This window comes from Typopeltis vanoorti, chromosome 18 (assembly GCF_054136105.1).
Source record: "Typopeltis vanoorti isolate ZY-2024b chromosome 18, IOZ_Tvanoo_1.0, whole genome shotgun sequence".
NCBI lineage: Eukaryota > Metazoa > Arthropoda > Arachnida > Uropygi > Thelyphonidae > Typopeltis > Typopeltis vanoorti.
The window spans coordinates 50,952,126-50,975,613 of NC_143566.1; the positions used below are offsets into that span (position 1 = coordinate 50,952,126).

General features: G+C 35.2%; 1 protein-coding gene across 1 annotated transcript in view; it reads left to right on the top strand.

Moving 5' to 3' along the window:
* The window catches only part of Spt5 (Transcription elongation factor subunit Spt5), a 428,434-nt gene that overhangs the window by 48,408 nt on the left and 356,538 nt on the right, over positions 1 to 23,488 (top strand). Inside the window, 1 exon segment of the mRNA XM_090408290.1 lies at positions 7,056 to 7,285. Coding sequence (XP_090264416.1) covers positions 7,056 to 7,285 — 230 coding nt within the window.

Here is a 23,488-nt window from a genome sequence, read left to right on the forward strand (position 1 = left end):
TCGGATATATTTAGTGATTAATTCCTGTTTTTCCTCACCCTAACTTTCTAACAAAATTTACCCAAATTACATGGCACAGTCGATAATAAAAAAATAAATTTTCTAATTTGATTTATATGAGAGTGGAGAATTGCACACATTAAATTTACTTATATTACAAACTTTATTTAACGGGGGGACAGAAATTGGTCATGGTAAGATTAACCTTGAGAGTTTTATGTTAAAGTAGTTTATAGGCCTAACCTAGTGAAGTTGAAAGAAGTAGTTGGAAAAAGTAAAGTTAAGTCCTAATTAAGTTTAAATAATTAATGTTATTTAACAATGGCACAAACATTTATTAATTACTAAATTACTATGTCCTAACAGAAGGATATATGTAACTGATGGATTGCACTTGAATGGATTTTGAATTTGGTGTGTGGACAAACCATTCATTGAGAGTGTGGAAGTGCAAATTAAAGAAATTAAGAGCTCTTTGTAGGAAGGATGGAAAGTGAATGTGTATGTATTCAGATGAATTGCATCCAGAAAGAGTGCAGTCACTCAGGTAAGTGTGAGAATGATTGAACAATGCAGATGCTAGTCTCTCAGGTATGAAGATAGTTGTGGACTGAAAGAGACACTAAAGTTTTTATATACTAATGCCAGAAACCTCAGAAATAAGAGGGAGAACTTTTTTGTCACTGGTTAGTGCAACCTTGCCAAATGAATATATTAGTGAGACATATTTTGATGACAGATGATGTAGTTACAGGGATATAGAATTTTCAGAGAGAATAGGATGCCAGGAGAAGGGAGGGGTATTGTTGATGCTAGAAGATGAATTATTATTATTTATATGGGTACTCCATGGAGTCAAAAGACTCATTGTGAGAGATCCACTCTATTCCTTAACATAATACCTGTCATACATAAACCGGTTCACTGTTTTTTTTTTGTGGTGCTCAGAACCACCTCTGACAATTCATTCCACTCATTCACCACTCTCTAAGTAAAGAACCTAGTTGCACACTCTTACCAACAATGCACTTCCAAGTGTGACCCCTTTTTCCCACCCTTATTCTCCCATGTATTGAAAATTTTCTTTTGTGTCAATCTTATAGAATTCCTTTAGTAACTTATAAGTTTCTATCATATCCCTTCTCCTCTGCCTGTTAACTAAACTCTGCAACCCACATACACTGTCAATCCTTATAGGGAACATTCTACAGACCTGTCACCAAATTGGTCACTTGTCTCTGAATCCTCTACTACCTCCTGATCCCCAAGAAATGCAGGTGATGAAATCTGTGCACAGTAGTCAACATGTGGTCAAACCATAGCCTTATAAAGGGGATAATAACCTCCCTATTTTTATGTGTCAGTGTGTTCCTCAGCATCCAAGTAATCCTCTGAGCTATTTTGCCAACTCTTGCAATTTTAAAGCTGTATCCACCATCATCCTTAGCCTCATCAATTTCCTGTAAATCATTGTGATACATCTTTTCATTCAGAAGTGCATTACCCTACATTTTACAATGAATTAAAAACCATTGTCCTTGCCCACCCACATTGCCAATTTATTTAAATTCATCCTGTAAAATATATACATCACCTTTACTATTGCCCTCCCTAGTTTTGCATCATCGACAAACAACTGAATATCGCCCTTCAAATCTTCTGCTATATCATTCATGTACAAATTAAAGAGTAGTGATCCTAGTACAGAGCCCTGGGGCACTCTACTAGTCACCCTCTGATGTCTATCAAAGGGTGAGTAGTGGAGGCTCATATCCATTCCCATTTACTCCAATTTATGTAATAGTTTTTCATATGGTATTTTGTCAAATGCCTTTGCAACATCCAGCAGTATCATGGTGTAGCCATTCCCTTGATCCAGTTCTGCTGTCACCTTATTATAAAATGTGAGTAAATTACTGAGGCAGGACTTACCTTTTAGAAAGCCATGCTGTCCCTTATGCATCATATTCCTATCTACCCATTCCGAATTTTACTTTTAACCAACTTTTCCAATATTTTAACCACACCACTTTATGTAATGGAACTATCTTACTTTCTTTCTACTCCCTTCAAACTTTGCCAGAGCTGAGACTTAGATTAAACAACTTCGTCAGAGGCACTGTCAGTTTGCTTGCCCATTCTCATTGCACGAGTTGACTTGCTGTCCAGGTCTGCTGCTGTATTCACATTAATGTTTTTCAATATACTGAATACCTTAAGTTCATCCACCTCAATACTCACATCAATCTCTGTCATGTCAGTAATTGCAAATTCACCACCTGGATGATATACCCTTGTAAAGTGATCAGTTAGTAACTGAACTATTTCTTCTGCTTCTGTCACTTCATTCTTCATTCTTTCTCTTACTTGCTACTTAGTGAAAAAAAGTTTTTGGATTTGCCTGCTTATCTAATTTTCTCTCAAAATCTGATTTAGCCTTCCTTACCATACTAGTTACCCTTCTTGCTTGTGCTTTATATCGCTCATGAGCATGCTGATTACCATGTTGTTTATATTCCTTCTACAATGTTTTCTTTTCTTGCAGCTCTTGCTTTATTGCTAATCATCTACTTAGATGTCAGTCCTGGATACATGGATCTGATGTCTTCTCTATGGCATTCCAGAGAGAGATTCAGTCAGATTTAAATCTAGGAAAACCTTGGGGCCACTGGATGGTCCCAAACTCAAGAACACACAGAGGAACTCTGAACTGAGTTCTTCTGCATTCAATTTGGGTACATTTCACTCTGTGCAGAGAATGCCAGTGTCAACTTCCTATCACCCCTATCTCTAATGTTTTGTTCATTGAGTAGTACTTGAGACTTTACATAGTGTAATTTCTTCAACCTATTGTTTTTGTGTGTATTATTACAAAAATATAATATTCCTGAGGATGTCTGTGACAGAGACAAAATATCGGAATAATAAACTTGCATTTAATTATTTCTCTTTGTGCTGTATTCATTCCGATAAATTTTATTATGAGTAAACCAGCATGCAAGCCTAAAGACACGTATAATAATCATAATTTTTTTTTAATATTCTGCTACCAGGTAGTGCTGTTTTGAAGTAATGAGCTTATAAGTAATAGATTAAAAGCAACTAGTTCACTAAGTTGCAGAGTTTGGGATATATTTATGGAATATTGTTGTACTTCAAATGATATATTTTATTCTTTATTTTTTATAATGCAAATTTTGTACTACAGGAATAGAATGTTGTAGAATTATAATTATAGTTAAATTTTTATAATAATAAGGATTACAATGTTTTTTCTTTCACTTTATACTACTTTTTTGCATTTCCACTTATGCTGTTTTAACTTTTGACTTGTCGGTTACTAATATCAGTGGTTTCCTACATAACAGTAGTTGAGAAAGGTGCTGTCTATATTGGAACCTTAAAAATGAACTAATAAATAATAATTATTCTTTTTGTTTGGCATTATGACTTTGCATTAAAAGGGTTGCTCATGCTCCTCTCCTGACTGCAATGTTGCAAAACTGGTGTGTTTTTTGAAAAGATCTATATTTTCATAAGTAAATTTCATAGATTTCAAATAGAATATTTTATGTGTGGGGTTAACAAACTCATATTATTCCAAAGGAATAATATGAGTCTCTCTGTCATAATAATAATCTTTAGAACATATTTTCAGGCTGAGAAACTTAATAATGAAACTGACTTTCAGTTAACTAGAATATTCTGAATACACTCTTAATTCTTTGAATTGCACAGAATCTTTAGCTATGCTAATAAAATTTTTATCATAGTTCATAGCTTGTAGAACAGAACTTGACTGGATGTCCATTTCTCTCTAAACTATAAAACAGTTTCTTTATCTTTCCCAGAATATCTCACCAATTTATTCCAGACTGAAAAAATTCCTATGTGGTGGTATAAATGGGCTGAAGTCCTTATTTATATACTGCCTTTTATTATAAAATGTTACAGGTTTATTTTTAATTTTTTTTCTCAATTTCATCAGTCTTTCAGAATCTTTTCTGTTGTTTGCTCCACCTCTACAAACAGTAGAGGTGGAGCATAATAATGACATCACTTGTATCAAACAGTGATACAAGTGATGTCATTACCATCATCATCATCATCAAATTCCTGCCATGTACCCTCAAGGGGTGTACAGGATATGACAGTACTACATGAAAAAATTACATCATTACTAACTTCCTATCTACAATTTTCCTCCAAATCAGTCTGTTACTTGTCAAGACTCCAACATTATCAGATCTTATATTTCTGTCGTCTAAGGCACTTTGTACCGTATCAATCCACCTATATCTTGGTCTTCCTCTGGGTCGTTTTCCTGCCAACCTGGCAGAGAACACTTGTTTTGCTAATCTTTCCTCTCCCATTCTATTTAAGTGACCATACCACCTGAGATTAGCTCTGCTAACGCATTCCTGGATGCTGACAATGTCAAGTTCTTTCCTAATATCCTCATTTTTAATATGATATTGCCATTGATGCCATCTGTTCACGCCTCTAATCTTTCTCAGGACTCTCATATCTGCGGTCTCTAGTCTTTGGTCAAGTGTTTTACTTCTGACCCAGCTCTCAGATCCATAAGTTAATTGGTTTGAACACAGTGTTGTATACAGCTAATTTAGTGTTCCAACTAATTTCTTTCTTATTCCATATGAATTTATTCAATTGACTTCCCACGATACCAGCTTTGCTGATTCTGTTATCTATTTCTATATTTAGTTTACCATCTTCAGTAAAAATTGTGCCTAAGTAGCTGAAATGTGTTACTTGTTCCACAGGTTCTCCATTTACAACACAGTTGACATTTTCAATGATTCTGCCTATTTTCATTGTCTTTGTCTTTTTATTGCTGACCTTCATACCATATCTATTACAACAGCTATTCAATTTAGTCAGAGAATCTTGCAGACTTGTAGCAGATTTATTTAGAAGTATAACATCATCAGCATAAAGCAAAGAGCTGACATTAACATCTCCAATTTTGATATCAGGTTTAATGCCACATTCCTTCATAATGTGATCCATATAGATAATGAATAACATAGGGGATAATGTACATCCTTGTCTCACACCAGATTTAACATTAAACCATCTTCCTGTACTTCCTTCAATTCTAACTGCTGACTCACAACTCAAATAAAGACTAAGTATTGCTTGATATAATGCCCCATTGACACCATATAACTGCAGCGTATTGAATAGCTTCTCTCTTGGCACCTTGTCATATGCCTTTTCCAAATCGACAAAACTTAAATACAGATCTTTGTTATATTCCCATGCTTTCTCGACTATTTGTCGTAAAGTGAAGATCTGATCCTGACAGCCTCTATTTGGCCTGAATCCAGCTTGTTCTTCACCAAGCTTTTCTTCCACAATTCTTCTCAACCGTTTCTCAAGTATACTTGCATAGATCTTGCCAGGAACACTTAGTAGGGAAATACCTCTGTAATTCTCACATTCAGTTTTATTTCCCTTTTTATATATGGGTACTATGAGAGCTCTACTCCAATCATCGGGAATTCGTCCCTCTGTCCAGGCTTTCTGAACTATGCAGTGCAGCCACTGTAAGACTCTTATACCATCATACTTCAGCATTTCTGGTCGAATATCATCTACTCCTGCTGCCTTTCCACATTTCAAGCCTTTGATGGCTTTTTCTACTTCAAGTATGGATATGTATTCCTGACTGCATGCCTGGTCAGTGTTTTTTATCACTGTGCTGTCATCACTGCTTGTTTCATTTAGCAGTTTTTTCAAAGTAATTACTCCATACTTCAAGGATATCTTTTTCTCCCGTTTTCATGTCACCTTTATCATCTCTAATTCCTTTTACAGCACTCTTTCCTCCATTCCTAAGCTTCTTCAACAACCTCCAGAATATTTTGCCACCTTCTTGATATTTATTTTCTATATTCTTGCCAAAGTCCTCCCATGACTTTTGTTTAGCTAGTTTTACACACTGTTTAGCTTTCTTACATTTGTCTCTGTATTCTGTAAGAGTAAAAGCTGACTTATTTGCCAGGAACTTTTGATATGCTTTCTTCTTTTCCTTCACTGCCTCTTTAACTTCCTGTGTCCACCAGGGAGTTCTGATTTTTTTATCCTTGCACACAACCTCACCACATGCCTCTCTGGCAGAATCAATCAATGTTTTCTTGAGAGTTTGCCACTGAATGTCCAAGGTTTGATTCCTGTTCTCAAACTCTTTCATTTTCTTTTCAATAATATTTCTGTATTTTAGTCTACAGTTTACATCTGAGAGCTGCTCAACTTTATTATTCTTTTTTTTATTTATGTACATGCTCAAAATTACTAAGGATTATATCTGGTTTTCATGTTGTCCAAAAATTGCAGAGTTTTAATTGCTCTCTCTGAAATACTGTAGAAGCAAGTAAAGTTCTCTTTTTCATGTTTCAATGAAAAGAGAGCAAAAGTTTCTTCATTTTTCAAGGTTTAAACAAATAAGTATAATCTTTTTTGTTGGTGTGAGTCTTGGTCTTTTCTTGTCTTTTGTATTATAATTTAACTTGCTTCAGGTGCCCATACCAGTGAGTATGACATAACATTTAAGGTATTCCTACTGGACTACACTTTGCTTCTATAATATGCACCAGTTATATTACCTATAGTCTAGTTTCTCTTCTCGTTTCTTCTATTTCTTTCTCTTTTTGGGGAGGGAAGAGCTCCTCCCCAAATGCTATAGTATTTGAGGTAAGGGGATGGTAATTTTTTTCCTTTTATGCTGCAGTTTCTTCATGTAGAGCTAACTAAACTGAGCAGAATATAAGGCTATAGACTGCAATTTAGAAAAGTAGTGTAAGTACAGTGGTCAGTTTGCCTTTTCTAGCAAATAATAGAAAATCAGTAAAAGATAATGAGTTTAATGCCGATTCATCTTTATTCTTCTTTTATTAAGACAAATTTTCAAAAACAGTTTAGCAGTTTGTAACAAAAAAAAAAAATAGTAACCAAATGAAACTTGTTTTTTTTTTAAAAAAAATTATTTTGATAACTAAATAATTTTACATATTTTATAATTATGTGAGCAGGATGACTATGATGATGAAGATGATGAAGAGGAAGAAGATGGGAGAAAAAGAAAACGTAAGAAACCTCGTTTTGGAGGCTTCATTTTAGATGAAGCTGAAGTAGATGATGAAGTGGAAGAAGAAGAAGATTGGGAAGAAGGAGCAGAGGATATAATTGATAGAACACGACCTAGTGAGGAAACTACATCTAGAGATATTGATAGCCATCGACGTCTTCAGATGATGTGGACGTAAGTTGGAAATATTTTCAAATATGTATTCTTGGGGTCTAACTTCAAGCATTAACTTATTTGTATACTAACACAGTTAAGGAAGATTGTCACTTTTTATTCACTCAATAGCATATCAGATGTTAGGTTCCAGACCAGTGAAGACCACTTAATAATGTTTTTAAGCAGTCCTAAATGGCATAAGTAAAGCATTTATATGTCAGATATGCAAATGAAAAATTTAGAATTTTTATTTGTATAGCATAACTGACATTATTCTGAAACATTTAACTTAAGGAAGCATGCCAACTAGTTTGGTCATCAGTCTACAGCAGGGTTTCTCAAACTGTGTTCCGCGGAACACTAGTGTTCTGTGGAAAGGTGAATAGGTGTTCCGCGAGAAGTTCTGGAATTTGTCATTTTAGTTTTCTAAGCATTTTTCATGAATAAATATTTTATAGTAGAAATATTCTGAGGGGAATAATATTTGTGAATATGTCGAAAAGCTCAGACCCAGAACGCCTAATAACATCTGTGTATCGTTAATTTTCACACATCAAAACCTTTAAACATTTGGGAAAAGTAATACTGCTGTTTATGACGGGTCATAAAAATTGCCTGCAAGCCCATTACAACAATTGGTGGCATATCCTCTGTTCTCAAAACTGAAGGAAATGACATCTGTGTAGCAAATGTCAGTGACCAAGTGGCATATTTTTAAACATTGAAATATTCATGAATTATCATTATATTTTCACACATCGAAATCTTTCAACAATTGGGAAAGAGAATACCGCCGTTTATGACCGATCATAAAAATTGCCTGCAAGCCGATTACAACAATGGGCGGCGTGGTCTCAAAACTGAACGAAATAACATCTGTGTTGCAAATGTCAGTGACCAATCAGCAAGGAAGTATAAAGAAAATTTTTCCACTGAAATTGAAGATAAAGGTAGTCTGTATCCGGTTCTCAAATCTATTAATACTGAATATTTTCTTCGCAAGTTCGTATTGCAGTGTGTAAGTGCTTGTTCTGATACTGGAGTGCTGCTTTGTTTAATTTTGGTATTAAGAAATCTTTTATTGAAGGTGTTTGTAATAGAACAGATAGTGAGTCATCTATCTCAAGCCTACAAAGATCTCCAGGATGTACAAAAGGAGGGGAAAACTACCAGCACACAGGAGAAAAAATTTGCATTCACTTATAATAATATTATAAATATATTTGGTGATCAGAATGAGATATGTCAATGAAAATCAGCACAAATAATTTAATGATGGTTTGCCCAAGGAAACTACAACATGCTACAAGATTTCATTAGTCCAGTGATTGATAACTAATTTAAATGTAATTTTATATTTGTCAACATGCCACACCGTATACATAAGCATACTAATACTCTTTATGATTATGCCATAATTAATTATTAATACTTATGTTAATGTATGAACTTTAAAAAATTTTGGAAAGGTATTTACGAGTAAATTTGTTGGAACTGGGCCCTCGAAAAAAGAAAAAAAAAATCAGCTAACGCCTTTTTATTCCCGTATATAGGGAGTAGGCAAGGCAGCTTTTAAAAAAAAAATTCTTCTTACTCTTTTAACTAATTTTATAATTAATATATCTGATTTATTTCGAACTGTTTAATTTTTGTTACTGAACATTTTATCAAATCATTCTTATTACAATTGCTTTTACACAATTGTTTACAAGTATTGTTACAATTCATATTTACTTTTGTGTTGCAGTCTTTTTTTATTATTTTGCATAATTCATTTACTTTTATATTATTCGACATTTCTTATTTATAATCTTATTGTTTTTCTTACTAAAGTTACCTTTACAACACAATTCTATTTGTTTTTATTATAGCCTTGACAAATATTAGAATTTGAATATTCAAAAATTACCCATGGATTCTTGTTTAAAGACAGGAACTTTAATACAAGGAGGAGCAAGTACTTCTGCTGACAACATCTACTCATATGATTGGAGAAGATATGGAATTACAAGCTGTGGTTTCTTCAAAAGCTAATATTAAAGAACAAGAGTCATCTAAGAACAGACAAAAACAGAAGTACCATGAAAGTTATTTAAATTATGGATTTACATAATTTACATTGCATCAGGAACATGTGTATTGGCAATACACATGCTCCTGATGCAATGTGTGTTTTATGTAATAAAATACTAGTAAACAGTTCTTTGGCTCCAGCTAAACTTCGTAAGCACTTCGAAATGAAATACACTGATTACAAAGGAAAAGATATCCATTTTTTTAAGAGACGACGTGACTCGCTAGAAAAATCTAAACTTCAAATGGCTACAATCACTACAACTGAAAATGCAACAGAGGCATCTTTTCACATGAGTTACCGCATTTGCACCATGAAGTGCAAATGCGGTAACTCACTTGAAAAGATGCCCCTTGAAAAGAAAACTTGCTAAAAAAATAGATGCAGAACAATTATCAAATGATACTGTTTCACGCCGCATCAAAGATCTTTCTGCTGACATAGAGAAAGAGCTAATTCATCGACTTAGACTTTGCACTGAATATTCATTGCAAATTGATGGATCTACAGATGTTGCAGGACTTGCTGTATTACTAGTGTTTGTTCGTTACATATTTGATAAAAGTATTGAAGAAAATTTACTCACGTGCGAATATCTACAAGAATAAACTACTGGAGAAGATATATTCAACTGTATTAATAATTATATTACAAAACAGGAAATCGGTTGGGAGAAGTGTGTTGATATTTGTACAGATGGTGCTCAAGCAATGGTAGGAAAGATGAAGGGAGATGTAACACATATCCTGCAAGTAGCTACAAGAGCCACCAAAAGTCATTGTGTTTTGCATTGACAAGCACTAGTAACAAAAAGAATTCCTACATATTTAAAAACTATTTAGGATGAAGCCATAAAAATGATCGACTATGTAAAATCTCGACCACTTCAATTTAGATTATTTAAACTTTTGTGCAATGAAATGGGTAGTGCACATAACGCACTTTTATTACATACTGAAGTGAGATAGCTATTCAGAGGAAAAGCATTATTGAGGCTTTTTGAACTTCATAGTGAGTTAATTGTCTTCTTGACGTCACATAATTTAGGACAAAATTTTATTGAATTATTAAGAAATTCTTCATGGTTGATGAGTAACCCTCTTGCATATCTGTCTGATATTTTTACAAAGTGCAATAAAATTAACTCGTCATTACAAGGAAAGAATATTACAATTTTTAATACAAGAGATAAAATTGCATCTTTTGATAGGAAGTTGAAATTCTGGATTTCTACAGTTGAACAGAATAATTTTGATTGTTTTCCCACCTTGCATGAATTTTTGACTGAAATAAATACTAAAGTAAATGAAGAAGTTTCTAACGTAATTTTAGAACACTTGCATGATTTACAATCAACCCTTTTGCAATATTTTCCAAAATCCAGCGAGGACAATTCCTGGGTTCTGAATTCATTTACAGTGACAGCTAAGCCAGCAGGCTTCAGCGCAAGTGATTATGAAAATCTAATTGACTTAATTAGTGACTCTGATTTAAAACAAAAATACAAGGAAATGCCAATAAATGATTTCTGGACAAATTTAACAGAAGAGTACCCCCCAGCATGTCAAAACTAGCTATTCTTGTGTTACTTCCTTTTACAACGACATATTTATGCGAGGCAGGATTTTCATATTATGCTGCAACCAAATCAAACTCCAGGAACAGACTCAACGCTACACCAAAAATGAGAATTCAACTTTCTAATATTGTGCCTGATATCAAAAGAATTTGCAATTCAAAGACCCAAAAACATCGGAGTCATTAAGAACCTAATTTGCAATATACGTGTATGTATATACCCTAGTTTATTTTACTATTTTTATGTGTTTTGTTTTTAATAATTAACATTTCACAATAAATGTTTATTTTTTCTTAATGCTTAGATTTACTCATTTATTTTATTTATTATTTATATTTACCTACCCTACAAAACCAGCACACAGGAGAAAAAGTCTACATTCACTCGTAAGTACTTATAATATAAATTTTTGGTGATCAGGATAGGATATATCAATGAAAATCAGCACAAATTAATTTAATGATGATTTAATTAATAATTAAGTATCAATTATTAATAATAATAAAAAATCAGCTAAATTACCAATTAATTATTAATTAATACATTACAAAATAACCAAGGTGTTCCGTGAAAATTTCAGGAATTGTAAAGTGTTCCGTTGTAGAAAAAGTTTGAGAAACCCTGCTCCACACCATTAAGTGTTTTTCTCTATTTATGCAATAAGATTGTCACATTTATGGATAGCTATAGTATTAACTGGTGTAGCATTTTTTGCTTTATCTTTGTTTTTAACAACTACAGCAACAGTAGTGGCCTATCTCAGTATTCGATCCACCATCATCACTAAATTTAATAATTTTAATCTGAGCATGTAATGTAATAGGTGTACACATCTCTTCTCTTCACTGGAAGTACTCTGCACTCTTATTTTAAGTTTTATCTGCCATTATTAACAATAAAATAAAAGAATAGTTATAAACAGTTTATAATTCATGGCAAAACACACACACATAGAGAGTGAGATGCAGCGAGAAATGACATTGTAAACAAACAGTTTCGTGAAACTGTGCATCATCAGTTGATTCATGAGAGTGTCACGATGTTAAAATTGTCATATGAGCAAATGCAGCATTGTATAAATTGGCATTGGTCATATTGAAAAGCATCATATTAGTAGATCATTGTAAAGCAAAGTGTCAGGCAGGGTATTACTGCCTAATGAAATCTATTGGTATATAATTTATTTTCACAAAAACATGTAAGAAACTCTGTTTTGGAGGTTTCATCTCAGATGAAACTGAAGTAGACGATGAAGTGGAAGAAGGAGATCGGGAAGAAAGGAAAAAAAATTCCACTATTACAAAGTGATTTAGTATGAAACCTAAGTAATATGCTTTAATGAATGTATGTAATATTATAAACAGAAAAATCTAATACTAAATTTTCTTCCATTACAATGACTGAAAGTTTAAATAATCATCATCATCAAATTCCTGCCATGTACCTTCAAGGGGTGTACAGGATATGATAGTACTACATGAAAAATTTACATTATTACTAACTTCCTATCTACAATTTTCCTCCAAATCAGTCTTTTACTTGTCAAGACTCCAACATTATCAGATCTTATATTTCTATCATCTAAGGCACTTTGTACAGTATCAATTGGTCTTCCTCTGGGTCGTTTTCCTGCCAACCTGGCAGAGAACACTTGTTTTGCTAATCTTTCCTCGCCCATTCTATTTAAGTGACCATACCATCTGAGATTAACTCTGCTAACGCATTCCTGGATGCTGACAATGTCAAGTTCTTTCCTAATATCCTCATTTTTAATATGATATTGCCATGGATGACATCTGTTCATGCCTCTAGTCTTTTTCAGGACTCTCATATCTGCGGTCTCTAGTCTTTGGTCAAGTGTTTTACTTCTGACCCAGCTCCCAGATCCATAAGTTAAAACTGGTTTGAACACTGTCTTGTATACAGCTAATTTAGTGTTCTGACTAATTTCTCTCTTATTTCATATGAATTTATTCAGTTGACTTCCTACCATACCAGCTTTATTGATTCTGTTGTCCATGGCTATATTTAATTTACCATCTTCACTAAAAATCGTGCCTAAGTAGCTAAAATGTTTTACTTGTTCCACGGGTTCTCCGTTCTCAACGCAGTTGACATTTTCAACGATTCGGCCTTTTTTCATTGTCTTTGTCTTTTTATTGCTGACCTTCATACCATATCTATTACAACAGCTATTCAATTTGGTCAGGGAATCTTGCAGACTTGCAGCGGATTTATTTAGAAGTATAACATCGTCCGCATAAAGCAAAGAGCCGACATTAACATCTCCAATTTTGATATTATGTTTAATACCACTTTCCTTCATAATGTGATCCATATAGATAATGAACAACAGAGGGGATAATGTACATCCTTGTCTCACACCAGATTTAATATTAAACCATCTTCCTGTACTTCCTTCAATTCTAACTGCTGACTTACAACTCAAATAAAGACTAAGTATTGCTTGATATAATGCCCCATTGACACCATATAACTGCAGCATATTGAATAGCTTCTCTCTTGTCACCTTGTCATGTGCCTTTTCCAGATCAACAAAACTTAAATATAGATCTTTGTTATATTCCAATGCTTTCTCAACTATTTGTCGTAAAGTGAAGATCTGATCCTGACAACCTGTATTTGTCCTGAATCTAGCTTGTTCTTCGCGAAGCTTTTCTTCCGCAATTCTTCTCAACCGTTTCTCAAGTATACTTGCATAGATCTTGCCAGGAACACTCATTAGGGAAATACCTTTGTAATTCTCACATTCAGTTTTATTTCCCTTTTTATATATGGGTACTATTAGAGCTCTACTCCAATCATAGGGAATTTGTCCCTCTGTCCAGGCTTTCTGAACTATGCAGTGCAGCCACCGTAAGACTTTTATACCACCATACTTCAGCATTTCTGGTCGAATATCATCTACTCTTGCTGCCTTTCCTTTGATGGCAATTATGGATTTGTATTCCTGACTGTATGCCTGTTGAGTGTTTTTTACCACTGTGCTATCACTGCTTGTTTCATTTAGCAATTTTTCGAAGTAATTACTCCATACTTTAAGGATATCTTTTTCATGTCACCTTTATCATCTCTAACTCCTTTTACAGGCACTCTTTCCTCCATTCCTAAGCTTCTTCAACAAGCTCCAGAATATCTTACCACCTTCTTGATATTTATTTTCTATGTTCTTGCCAAAGTCCTCCCACGACTTTTGTTTAGCTTTCTTATATTTGTCTCTGTATTCTCTAAGAGCACAAGATGACTTATTTACCAGAACTTTTGATATGCTTTCTTCTTTTCCTTCACTGTCTCTTTAACTTCTGGTGTCCACCATGGAGTTCTAATTTTTCTATCCTTGCAGACAACTTCACCACATGCCTCTCTAGCTGAATCAATCAGGGCTTTCTTCAAAGCTTGCCACTGAATCTCGAAGGTTTGATTCCTGTTCTCAAACTCTTTCATTTTTTCTTCAATAATTTTTGTGTATTTTAGTCTACCAGTACTATCTGAGAGCTGCTTAACTTTTATTCGCTTTAAAACTTTCTTACATGTTATTCTTTTCAATATGAAATTCAGTTTTATCCTGCTCAAGACTAAATAGTGATCACTTCCAATTTCGAATCCTCTTTACACTCTGGTGTCCTGCACCAGGGAGAAAACATCACCATCAACAATAACATAGTCAATGAGACTTTTCTTATTCCTTGCCTCTTCTCTCCATGTGAATTTATGCACATTTTTATGTTGGAACATGGTGTTAGTAATAACCAGTCCATGTTCTGAGCAGAAATCCAACAGATATTTGCCATTATTATTAGCTTTGCTCTTTTCTCCAAATTTTCCCAAAATATTTTTGTATGTCTCACAATCTTTTCCTACTCTGCTATTTAGATCCCTAACAAGGACCAACTTTTCCTTTTTCATTGTGTCAGTTGCTTTTTCTAAAGCCTCAAAAAATTCCTCCACTTCTATCTTAGTAGAACCTTCTGTGGGAATATAGGCATAAATAAGTCTGATTGTCCAGTTCCCCATTCTCATATTTGCCCACATCACTCTATTTGAGAATGACTGCCATTCAAGAAGATTAGCCTCGTATTTTGTGCTGAATACTATGGCTACTCCTTCTTTTCCTTGATTGTCATTGCCTGAATATAACATTTTGTATTTATTGCTCAGAAAGATCTCACCAGTTTTTGTCTTTTTTTGTTTCAGTCACCCCTATTATGTCGATCTGGTACTTATCTAATTCCTCAGCTAGCTCCATTTCTTTGCCATTCAGTCTTCTTATGTTGATAGTACCGATCTTTAACTCTGGTGATGTTGAGTTGGGATGTGTTTTCAGATTTGTTCCAGTAGCTGACGTTTTGCTGTTCACCCTGGTTCCCTGGCGAAAACAACAGGGGGCCTTGTTTAACCAGGCGATGCCCCAGCCGGCATGAAATTTTGTCATGTTGTACCATCATTTGTATTTTGTAACCATTAAATAACCAAGGTAGACATGCTCAGCTAGCTCCATTTCTTTGCCATTCAGTCTTCTTATGTTGATAATACTGATCTTTAACTCTGGTGATGTTGAGTTGGGATGTGTTTTCAGATTTGTTCCAATAGCTGACTTTTTGCTGTTTGCCCTGGTTCCCTGGCAAAAACAACAGGGGGGCCTTGTTTAACCGGGTGACACCCCAGCCGCATGAAATTTTGTCATGTTGTACCATCATTTATATTTTGTAACCATTAAATAACCATAAGGCAGACATGAAAGGGGAAAATAGTAGCAATGGTTATGAGGCAGTATGATGTAACATGGAGATTGATAGTAATAATCAATCATATGAAGACTATAAAGAACAAATCAAGAGAGTGACTCAGTTAGTAAGGAAAACAAAAGTAGAGTTATGAGCAGAAATTGGCAAATCAGGCAAAGAAAACCCTAGAGAGTTTTTTTTTTTTTTAGAAATGTGACAAGAACGATTATGGTAAGATGAAGTTAACAGATGAAAGTGGCAGAATGGTAACTACTGTAGAAGCATTGTTGAGGTGTTCAGTGATCAATTTATAAGTGTGTGATCATCCTAATCAGGGTAGAATTATGAAGAACTTAAGTGTAGGGGACGTAGGAGGGGATGGCTTAATTGTGAATGAGTAGGAGGTATTTGAGGAAATTAATAAGATTGATGTCAATAAGATGATAGGATTTGATGACATATCACCACGCATGTGGTGATATGTCATCAAATCCAAGGGAGTGGAAGGAGGGTAAAATTGTTCCACTGCATAAAGGTGGTATAAGGCTGTAGCTTCAAATTATAGGCTGGTGTGTATATCTGGAGTTGTGGTGAAGGTACTGGAGAGATTGGTGAGAAGTAGGATACAGAAATGGGTTGATAACAGCAGTATTCTCTGTAGTTATCAGCATGGGTTTGTGAAGGAGAGATCATGTTTCACTAACTTACTAATGTACTATGACAAGGTGACATATAGTGGCTGTTATTAGATTTTGCAAAAGCTTTTGACAGACTGTCGCACGACAAGCTCTTAAATAAATTGAAACGGATGGGATTGGATACAGACTTCTGATTTGGATCAGTGACTGGCTGTCGGATAGGTATCAGAAAGTTATGTATTGGGGGTGGGGGTATCCCGAAAGAGAAAGGTCACTAGTTTTGTATGCCGCAGGCGTCAGTTTTGGGGTCATTGTTGTTCAATTTGTAGTTTTTTTATTTTTTATTCATTGTTAATAATATTGTTATCATTAAATATCATTGTTAATAATATTGGGATTGGTTTAACTAGTGATATGCAGCTGTTTGCAGATGATGCAAAACTGGGTAGAGCAATGCAGAGTCAAGTGGATGTTATGGCCTTACAAAAGGAGACTTGAATTGATTGCATTGAATGGGCAGGTAAGTGGAACTGTCAGTTGAATGTTGCAAAGTGTAAGATTTTGAGCAATGAGGGAATGTAAAGTATACACTTAGTGGGGAAACTTTAACAGAAGTAGAGGAGATGAGAGATCTAGGAGTGATGGCAGACAAGGACCTGAAATTCAGTAGCCAGATTGCACAAGTTTAAAGACGTCACATCAGATATAAGAGTCTTACAGTGGCTGCACTGCATAGTTCAGAAAGCCTGCACTGAGGGACGAATTCCCGATGATTGGAGTAGAGCTCTCATATTACCCATATATAAAAAGGGAAATAAAACTGCATGTGAGAATTACAGAGGTATTTCCCTACTGAGTGTTCCTGGCAAGATCTATGCAAGTATACGAGAAACGGTTGAGAAGAATTGTGGAAGAAAAGCTTGGTGAAGAAGAAGCTGGATTCAGGCCAAATAGAGGCTGTCAGGATCAGATCTTCACTTTACGACAAATAGTCGAGAAAGCATGGGAATATAACAAAGACCTGTATTTAAGTTTTGTCGATTTGGAAAAGGCATATGACAAGGTGCCAAGAGAGAAGTTATTCAATATGCTGCAGTTATATGGTGTCAATGGGGCATTATATCAAGCAATACTTAGTCTTAATTTGAGTTGTAAGTCAGCAGTTAGAATTGAAGGAAGTACAGGAAGATGGTTTAATGTTAAATCTGGTGTGAGACAAGGATGTACATTATCTCCTCTGTTATTCATTATCTATATGGATCACATTATGAAGGAAAGTGGTATTAAACCTGATATCAAAATTGGAGATGTTAATGTCAGCTCTTTGCTTTATGCGGATGATGTTATACTTCTAAATAAATCCGCTACAAGTCTGCAAGATTCTCTGACTAAATTGAATAGTTGTTGTAATAGATATGGTATGAAGGTCAGCAATAAAAAGACAAAGACAATGAAAATAGGCAGAATCATTGAAAATGTCAACTGTGTTGTGAATGGAGAACCTGTGGAACAAGTAAAACATTTCAGCTACTTAGGCACGATTTTTACTGAAGATGGTAAATTAAATATAGAAATAGATAACAGAATCAGCAAAGCTGGTATGGTGGGAAGTCAATTGAATAAATTCATATGGAATAAGAGAGAAATTAGTCGGAACACTAAATTAGCTGTACAAGACAGTGTTTAAACCAGTTTTAGCTTATGGATCTGAGAGCTGGGTCAGAAGAAAAACACGACCAAAGACTAGAGACCGCAGATATGAGAGTCCTGAGAAAGATTAGAGGCATGAACAGATGGCATCAATGGCAATATCATATTAAAAATGAGGATATTAGGAAAGAACTTGACATTCTCAGCATCCAGGAATGCATTAGCAGAGCTAATCTCAGGTCACTTAAATAGAATGGGAGAGGAAAGATTAGCAAAACAAGTGTTCTCTGCCAGGTTGGCAGGAAAACGACCCAGAGGAAGACCAAGATATAGGTGGATTGATATGGTACAAAGTGCCTTAGACGATAGAAATATAAGATCTGATAATGTTGGAGTCTTGACAAGTAACAGACTGATTTGGAGGAAAATTGTAGATAGGAAGTTAGTAATGATGTAAATTTTTCATGTAGTACTATCATATCCTGTACACCCCTTGAGGGTACATGGCAGGAATTTGATGACGATGATTACTCACTTTTCAGGGATGATTTCTTCTTCTTTCTCCTCTAGTCATGTTTGTATTGCATGTTTATTTTTCACCTGTTTACTAAACTTTTATAACTACAACCCTTAATTCTCCTCATATTAAGAATTCCAGACCTGTTACCTGCCTCTGAATCCTCCATCGTTTCCTCCTCATAATAAAGTAATTCAGTCACAGATATTAAGAACATATGATAATAACATCCTTATCTCCACTCATGAGTATATTGCTCAAAATCTCTGCTTCATTGTGCTGCTTAATTACTTTGCTGAGATCAGGTTGTAAATGTATGTCTCGTAGCTCCTTTGTAATATTATGCTATTATTTATTTTTCTTTATGCTCTATTTACTTTATCTTTATTATTTACTTCTTTTTTTTTTTTTACTTTATACTCTATTCTTACGCTTTACACTTTTACCTAAGTTAATACAGGTTATCTAATTTTCTATACCTTGGGAACCTTGAAAAATTTATTTAATGTTACAACTGCACCACCAAGTTTCCCCTTTTTGGGTATTAAATATAATTAAGATTACCTGTAAGAACCTTTACCGTAGCTAGAGACTTTCATTGAAAGGCCAGGTCAAAGGCACTGTCTGTTCCCTAGCACATTCTCTCAAAACTTGTGGTGAAATACCATCCAGTTCCACAGCTTTACTGACATCCAGAGTAGTACAGTATTTGGAACACACTCTCCTCCTGCACCTCTAAACCTCGAACCTGCCCTATCCCTATACTTATAAACCTCGAACCTGCCCTATCCCTATATATATATACTTCAATCAACAAATTTCTCATATCCAAATTATACCAATTTTTCTTTATCCTCTTAGTCTGGAAGATATAATCACAATTTAATTTTGTAAATATCCCGCCGAATATCACTCAATCTTCCGCAATAGCCTTTAAAGGAATGCGGAGAACCGACCAGGGCTTCTGACCTAATGTCCAATCCTCACCTTCTTGTGGTGCACCCTGTTGGGTATCTACTTTGATACTGAACGAACGAGGATGGGCTGGCAATTTGGGATTTAGCCGACCAAATTGTATTCTTATTGGTTAAACCAAAATAAAAAATGATGGTACAACATGACAAAATTTCATGCCGGCTGGGGCGTCGCCCGGTTAAACAAGGCCCCTGTTGTTTTCGCCAGGGAACCAGGGCGAACAGCGAAAAATCAGCTACTGGAACAAATCTGAAAACAAACCCCAACTCAACATCACCAGAGTTAAAGATCGGTACTATCAACGTAAGAAGCCTGAATGGCAAAGAAATGGAGCTAGCAGAGGAATTAGATAAGTACCAGATCGACATAATAGGGGTGACTGAAACAAAAAAGACCAAAACTGGAGAGATCTTTCTGAGCAATAAATACAAAATGTTATATTCAGGCAATAACAATCAAGGAAAAGAAGGAGTAGCCATAGTATTCAACACAAAATATGAGGCTAATCTTCTTGAATGGCAGTCAGTCTCAAGTAGAGTAATGTGGGCAAATATGAGAATGGGGAACTGGACAATGAGACTTATTTGTGCCTATGGTCCCACAGAAGGTTCTACTAAGGTAGAAGTGGAGGAATTTTTTGAGGCTTTAGAAAAAGCAACTGACACAATGAAAAAGGAAAAGTTGGTCCTTGTTGGGGATCTAAATAGTAGAGTAGGAAATGATTGTGAGACATACAAAAATATTTTGGGAAAATTTGGAGAAAAGAGCAAAGCTAATAATAATGGCAAATATCTGTTGGATTTCTGCTCAGGACATGGACTGGTTATTACTAACACCATGTTCCAACATAAAAATGTGCACAAATTCACATGGAGAGAAGAGGCTAGGAATAAGAAAAGTCTCATTGACTATGTTATTGTTGATAGTGATGTTTTCTCCCTGGTGCAAGACACCAGAGTGTACAGAGGATTTGAAATTGGAAGTGATCACTATTTAGTCTTGAGCAGGAAAAAATTGAATTTCATATTGAAAAGAATAACATGTAAGAAAGTTTTAAAGCGAATAAAAGTTGAGCAGCTCTCAGATGTAAACTGTAGACTAAAATACAGAAATATTATTGAAAAGAAAATGAAAGAGTTTGAGAACAGGAATCAAACCTTGGAGATTCAGTGGCAAACTCTGAAGGAAACATTGATTGATTCTGCCAGAGAGGCATGTGGTGAGGTTGTGTGCAAAGATAAAAAAATCAGAACTTCCTGGTGGACACAGGAAGTTATAGAGGCAGTGAAGGAAAAGAAGAAAGCATATCAAAAGTTCCTGGCAAATAAGTCAGCTTTTACTCTTACAGAATACAGAGACAAATGTAAGAAAGCTAAACAGTGTGTAAAACTAGCTAAACAAAAGTCATGGGAGGACTTTGACAAGAATATAGAAAATAAATATCAAGAAGGTGGCAAAATATTCTGGAGGTTGTTGAAGAAGCTTAGGAATGGAGGAATGAGTGCTGTAAAAGGAATTAGAGATGATAAAGGTGAAATTAAAACAGGAGAAAAAGATATCCTTTGAAGTATGGAGTAATTACTTTGAAAAACTGCTAAATGAAACAAGCAGTGATGACAGCACAGTGATAAAAAACACTGACCAGGCATGCAGTCAGGAATACATATCCATACTTGAAGTAGAAAAAGCCATCAAAGGCTTGAAATGTGGAAAGGCAGCAGGAGTAGATGATATTCGACCAGAAATGCTGAAGTATGGTGGTATAAGAGTCTTACAGTGGCTGCACTGCATAGTTCAGAAAGCCTGGACAGAGGGACGAATTCCCAATGATTGGAGTAGAGCTCTCATAGTACCCATATATAAAAAGGGAAATAAAACTGAATGTGAGAATTACAGAGGTATTTCCCTACTGAGTGTTCCTGGCAAGATCTATGCAAGTATACTTGAGAAATGGTTGAGAAGAATTGTGGAAGAAAAGCTTGGTGAAGAACAAGCTGGATTCAGGCCAAATAGAGGCTGTCAGGATCAGATCTTCACTTTACGACAAATAGTCGAGAAAGCATGGGAATATAACAAAGATCTGTATTTAAGTTTTGTCGATTTGGAAAAGGCATATGACAAGGTGCCAAGAGAGAAGCTATTCAATATGCTGCAGTTATATGGTGTCAATGGGGCATTATATCAAGCAATACTTAGTCTTTATTTGAGTTGTGAGTCAGCAGTTAGAATTGAAGGAAGTACAGGAAGATGGTTTAATGTTAAATCTGGTGTGAGACAAGGATGTACATTATCCCCTCTGTTATTCATTATCTATATGGATCACATTATGAAGGAAAGTGGTATTAAACCTGATATCAAAATTGGAGATGTTAATGTCAGCTCTTTGCTTTATGCGGATGATGTTATACTTCTAAATAAATCCGCTACAAGTCTGCAAGATTCTCTGACTAAATTGAATAGCTGTTGTAATAGATATGGTATGAAGGTCAGCAATAAAAAGACAAAGACAATGAAAATAGGCAGAATCATTGAAAATGTCAACTGTGTTGTGAATGGAGAACCTGTGGAACAAGTAAAACATTTCAGCTACTTAGGCACAATTTTTACTGAAGATGGTAAACTAAATATAGAAATAGACAACAGAATCAGCAAAGCTGGTATCGTGGGAAGTCAATTGAATAAATTCATATGGAATAAGAAAGAAATTAGTTGGAACACTAAATTAGCTGTATACAACACTGTGTTCAAACCAATTTTAACTTATGGATCTGAGAGCTGGGTCAGAAGTAAAACACTTGACCAAAGACTAGAGACCGCAGATATGAGAGTCCTGAGAAAGATTAGAGGCGTGAACAGATGGCATCAATGGCAATATCATATTAAAAATGAGGATATTAGGAAAGAACTTGACATTGTCAGCATCCAGGAATGCGTTAGCAGAGCTAATCTCAGATGGTATGGTCACTTAAATAGAATGGAAGAGGAAAGATTAGCAAAACAAGTGTTCTCTGCCAGGTTGGAAGGAAAACGACCCAGAGGAAGACCAAGATATAGGTGGATTGATACGGTACAAAGTGCCTTAGACGATAGAAATATAAGATCTGATAATGTTGGAGTCTTGACAAGTAATTGACTGATTTGGAGGAAAATTGTAGATAGGAAGTTAGTAATGATGTAATTTTTTCATGTAGTACTGTCATATCCTGTACACCCCTTGAGGGTACATGGCAGGAATTTGATGATGATGATGATGATGATAATAAATGTTTTACTCACAGTTCTTCTCTTGACACATATATCTGAACTGGCTATTTCATCTCATATCTGGTTCCACTGACTACTTTTTCGTCCTGGGCCAAAACACTTGTGCAGGCTTCTATTTTTTTTTTTTAGCGCCGTCTCATCTTGAAGTGTTTTCGGGGCTTGGATCATATCTCACCAATACTAACTGCTTTTCCATCTGGCCTCAACATTTGTGCGGGCTTCTTTCCTTTAGCACCATTGCATCGTGAAGAATTCCCGGGGCTTGATGCATTTTACGGTTCGACATCTCCCTAATTCTCTCCAGACATCTTACGGACCTGAGTCCGCGATGCTGGATCCCAAGACACTACAAGAGGAGACTGCATTTGCTTCTGTGTTTCTGGATACTGGCATACTGCCGTTGTGTTTGCTGCATACTGCCTCTCGATATCCCCCAGTTTTTCTTGATCTTTTCTTATACTTCCTCTTGTGGTCCCTGGATTAAGGGTTGAGAACCCTAACATTCCCCTGAAAAAGGAGATGTGACCTTCAGTTGTTGATTACTTCTGTTTCCCACAGAACACACAAAAACAATCTTATTTACAAACCGCAGGCCATCCTTAGATGTTCACTGCCTCTTGTTGCACTCTCCTTGAGACATGCATTAGGTTAAGTTTGAACAATTGAAGGCACTTTACCTTTTATAAACAAAGCTTGCTCTTTCTTCGAAATTGGAACCACTTCAAATAATGGGCCGCTTTCTGAGGCATTGCCCTTGAAATATACAGTTTTAACATTCC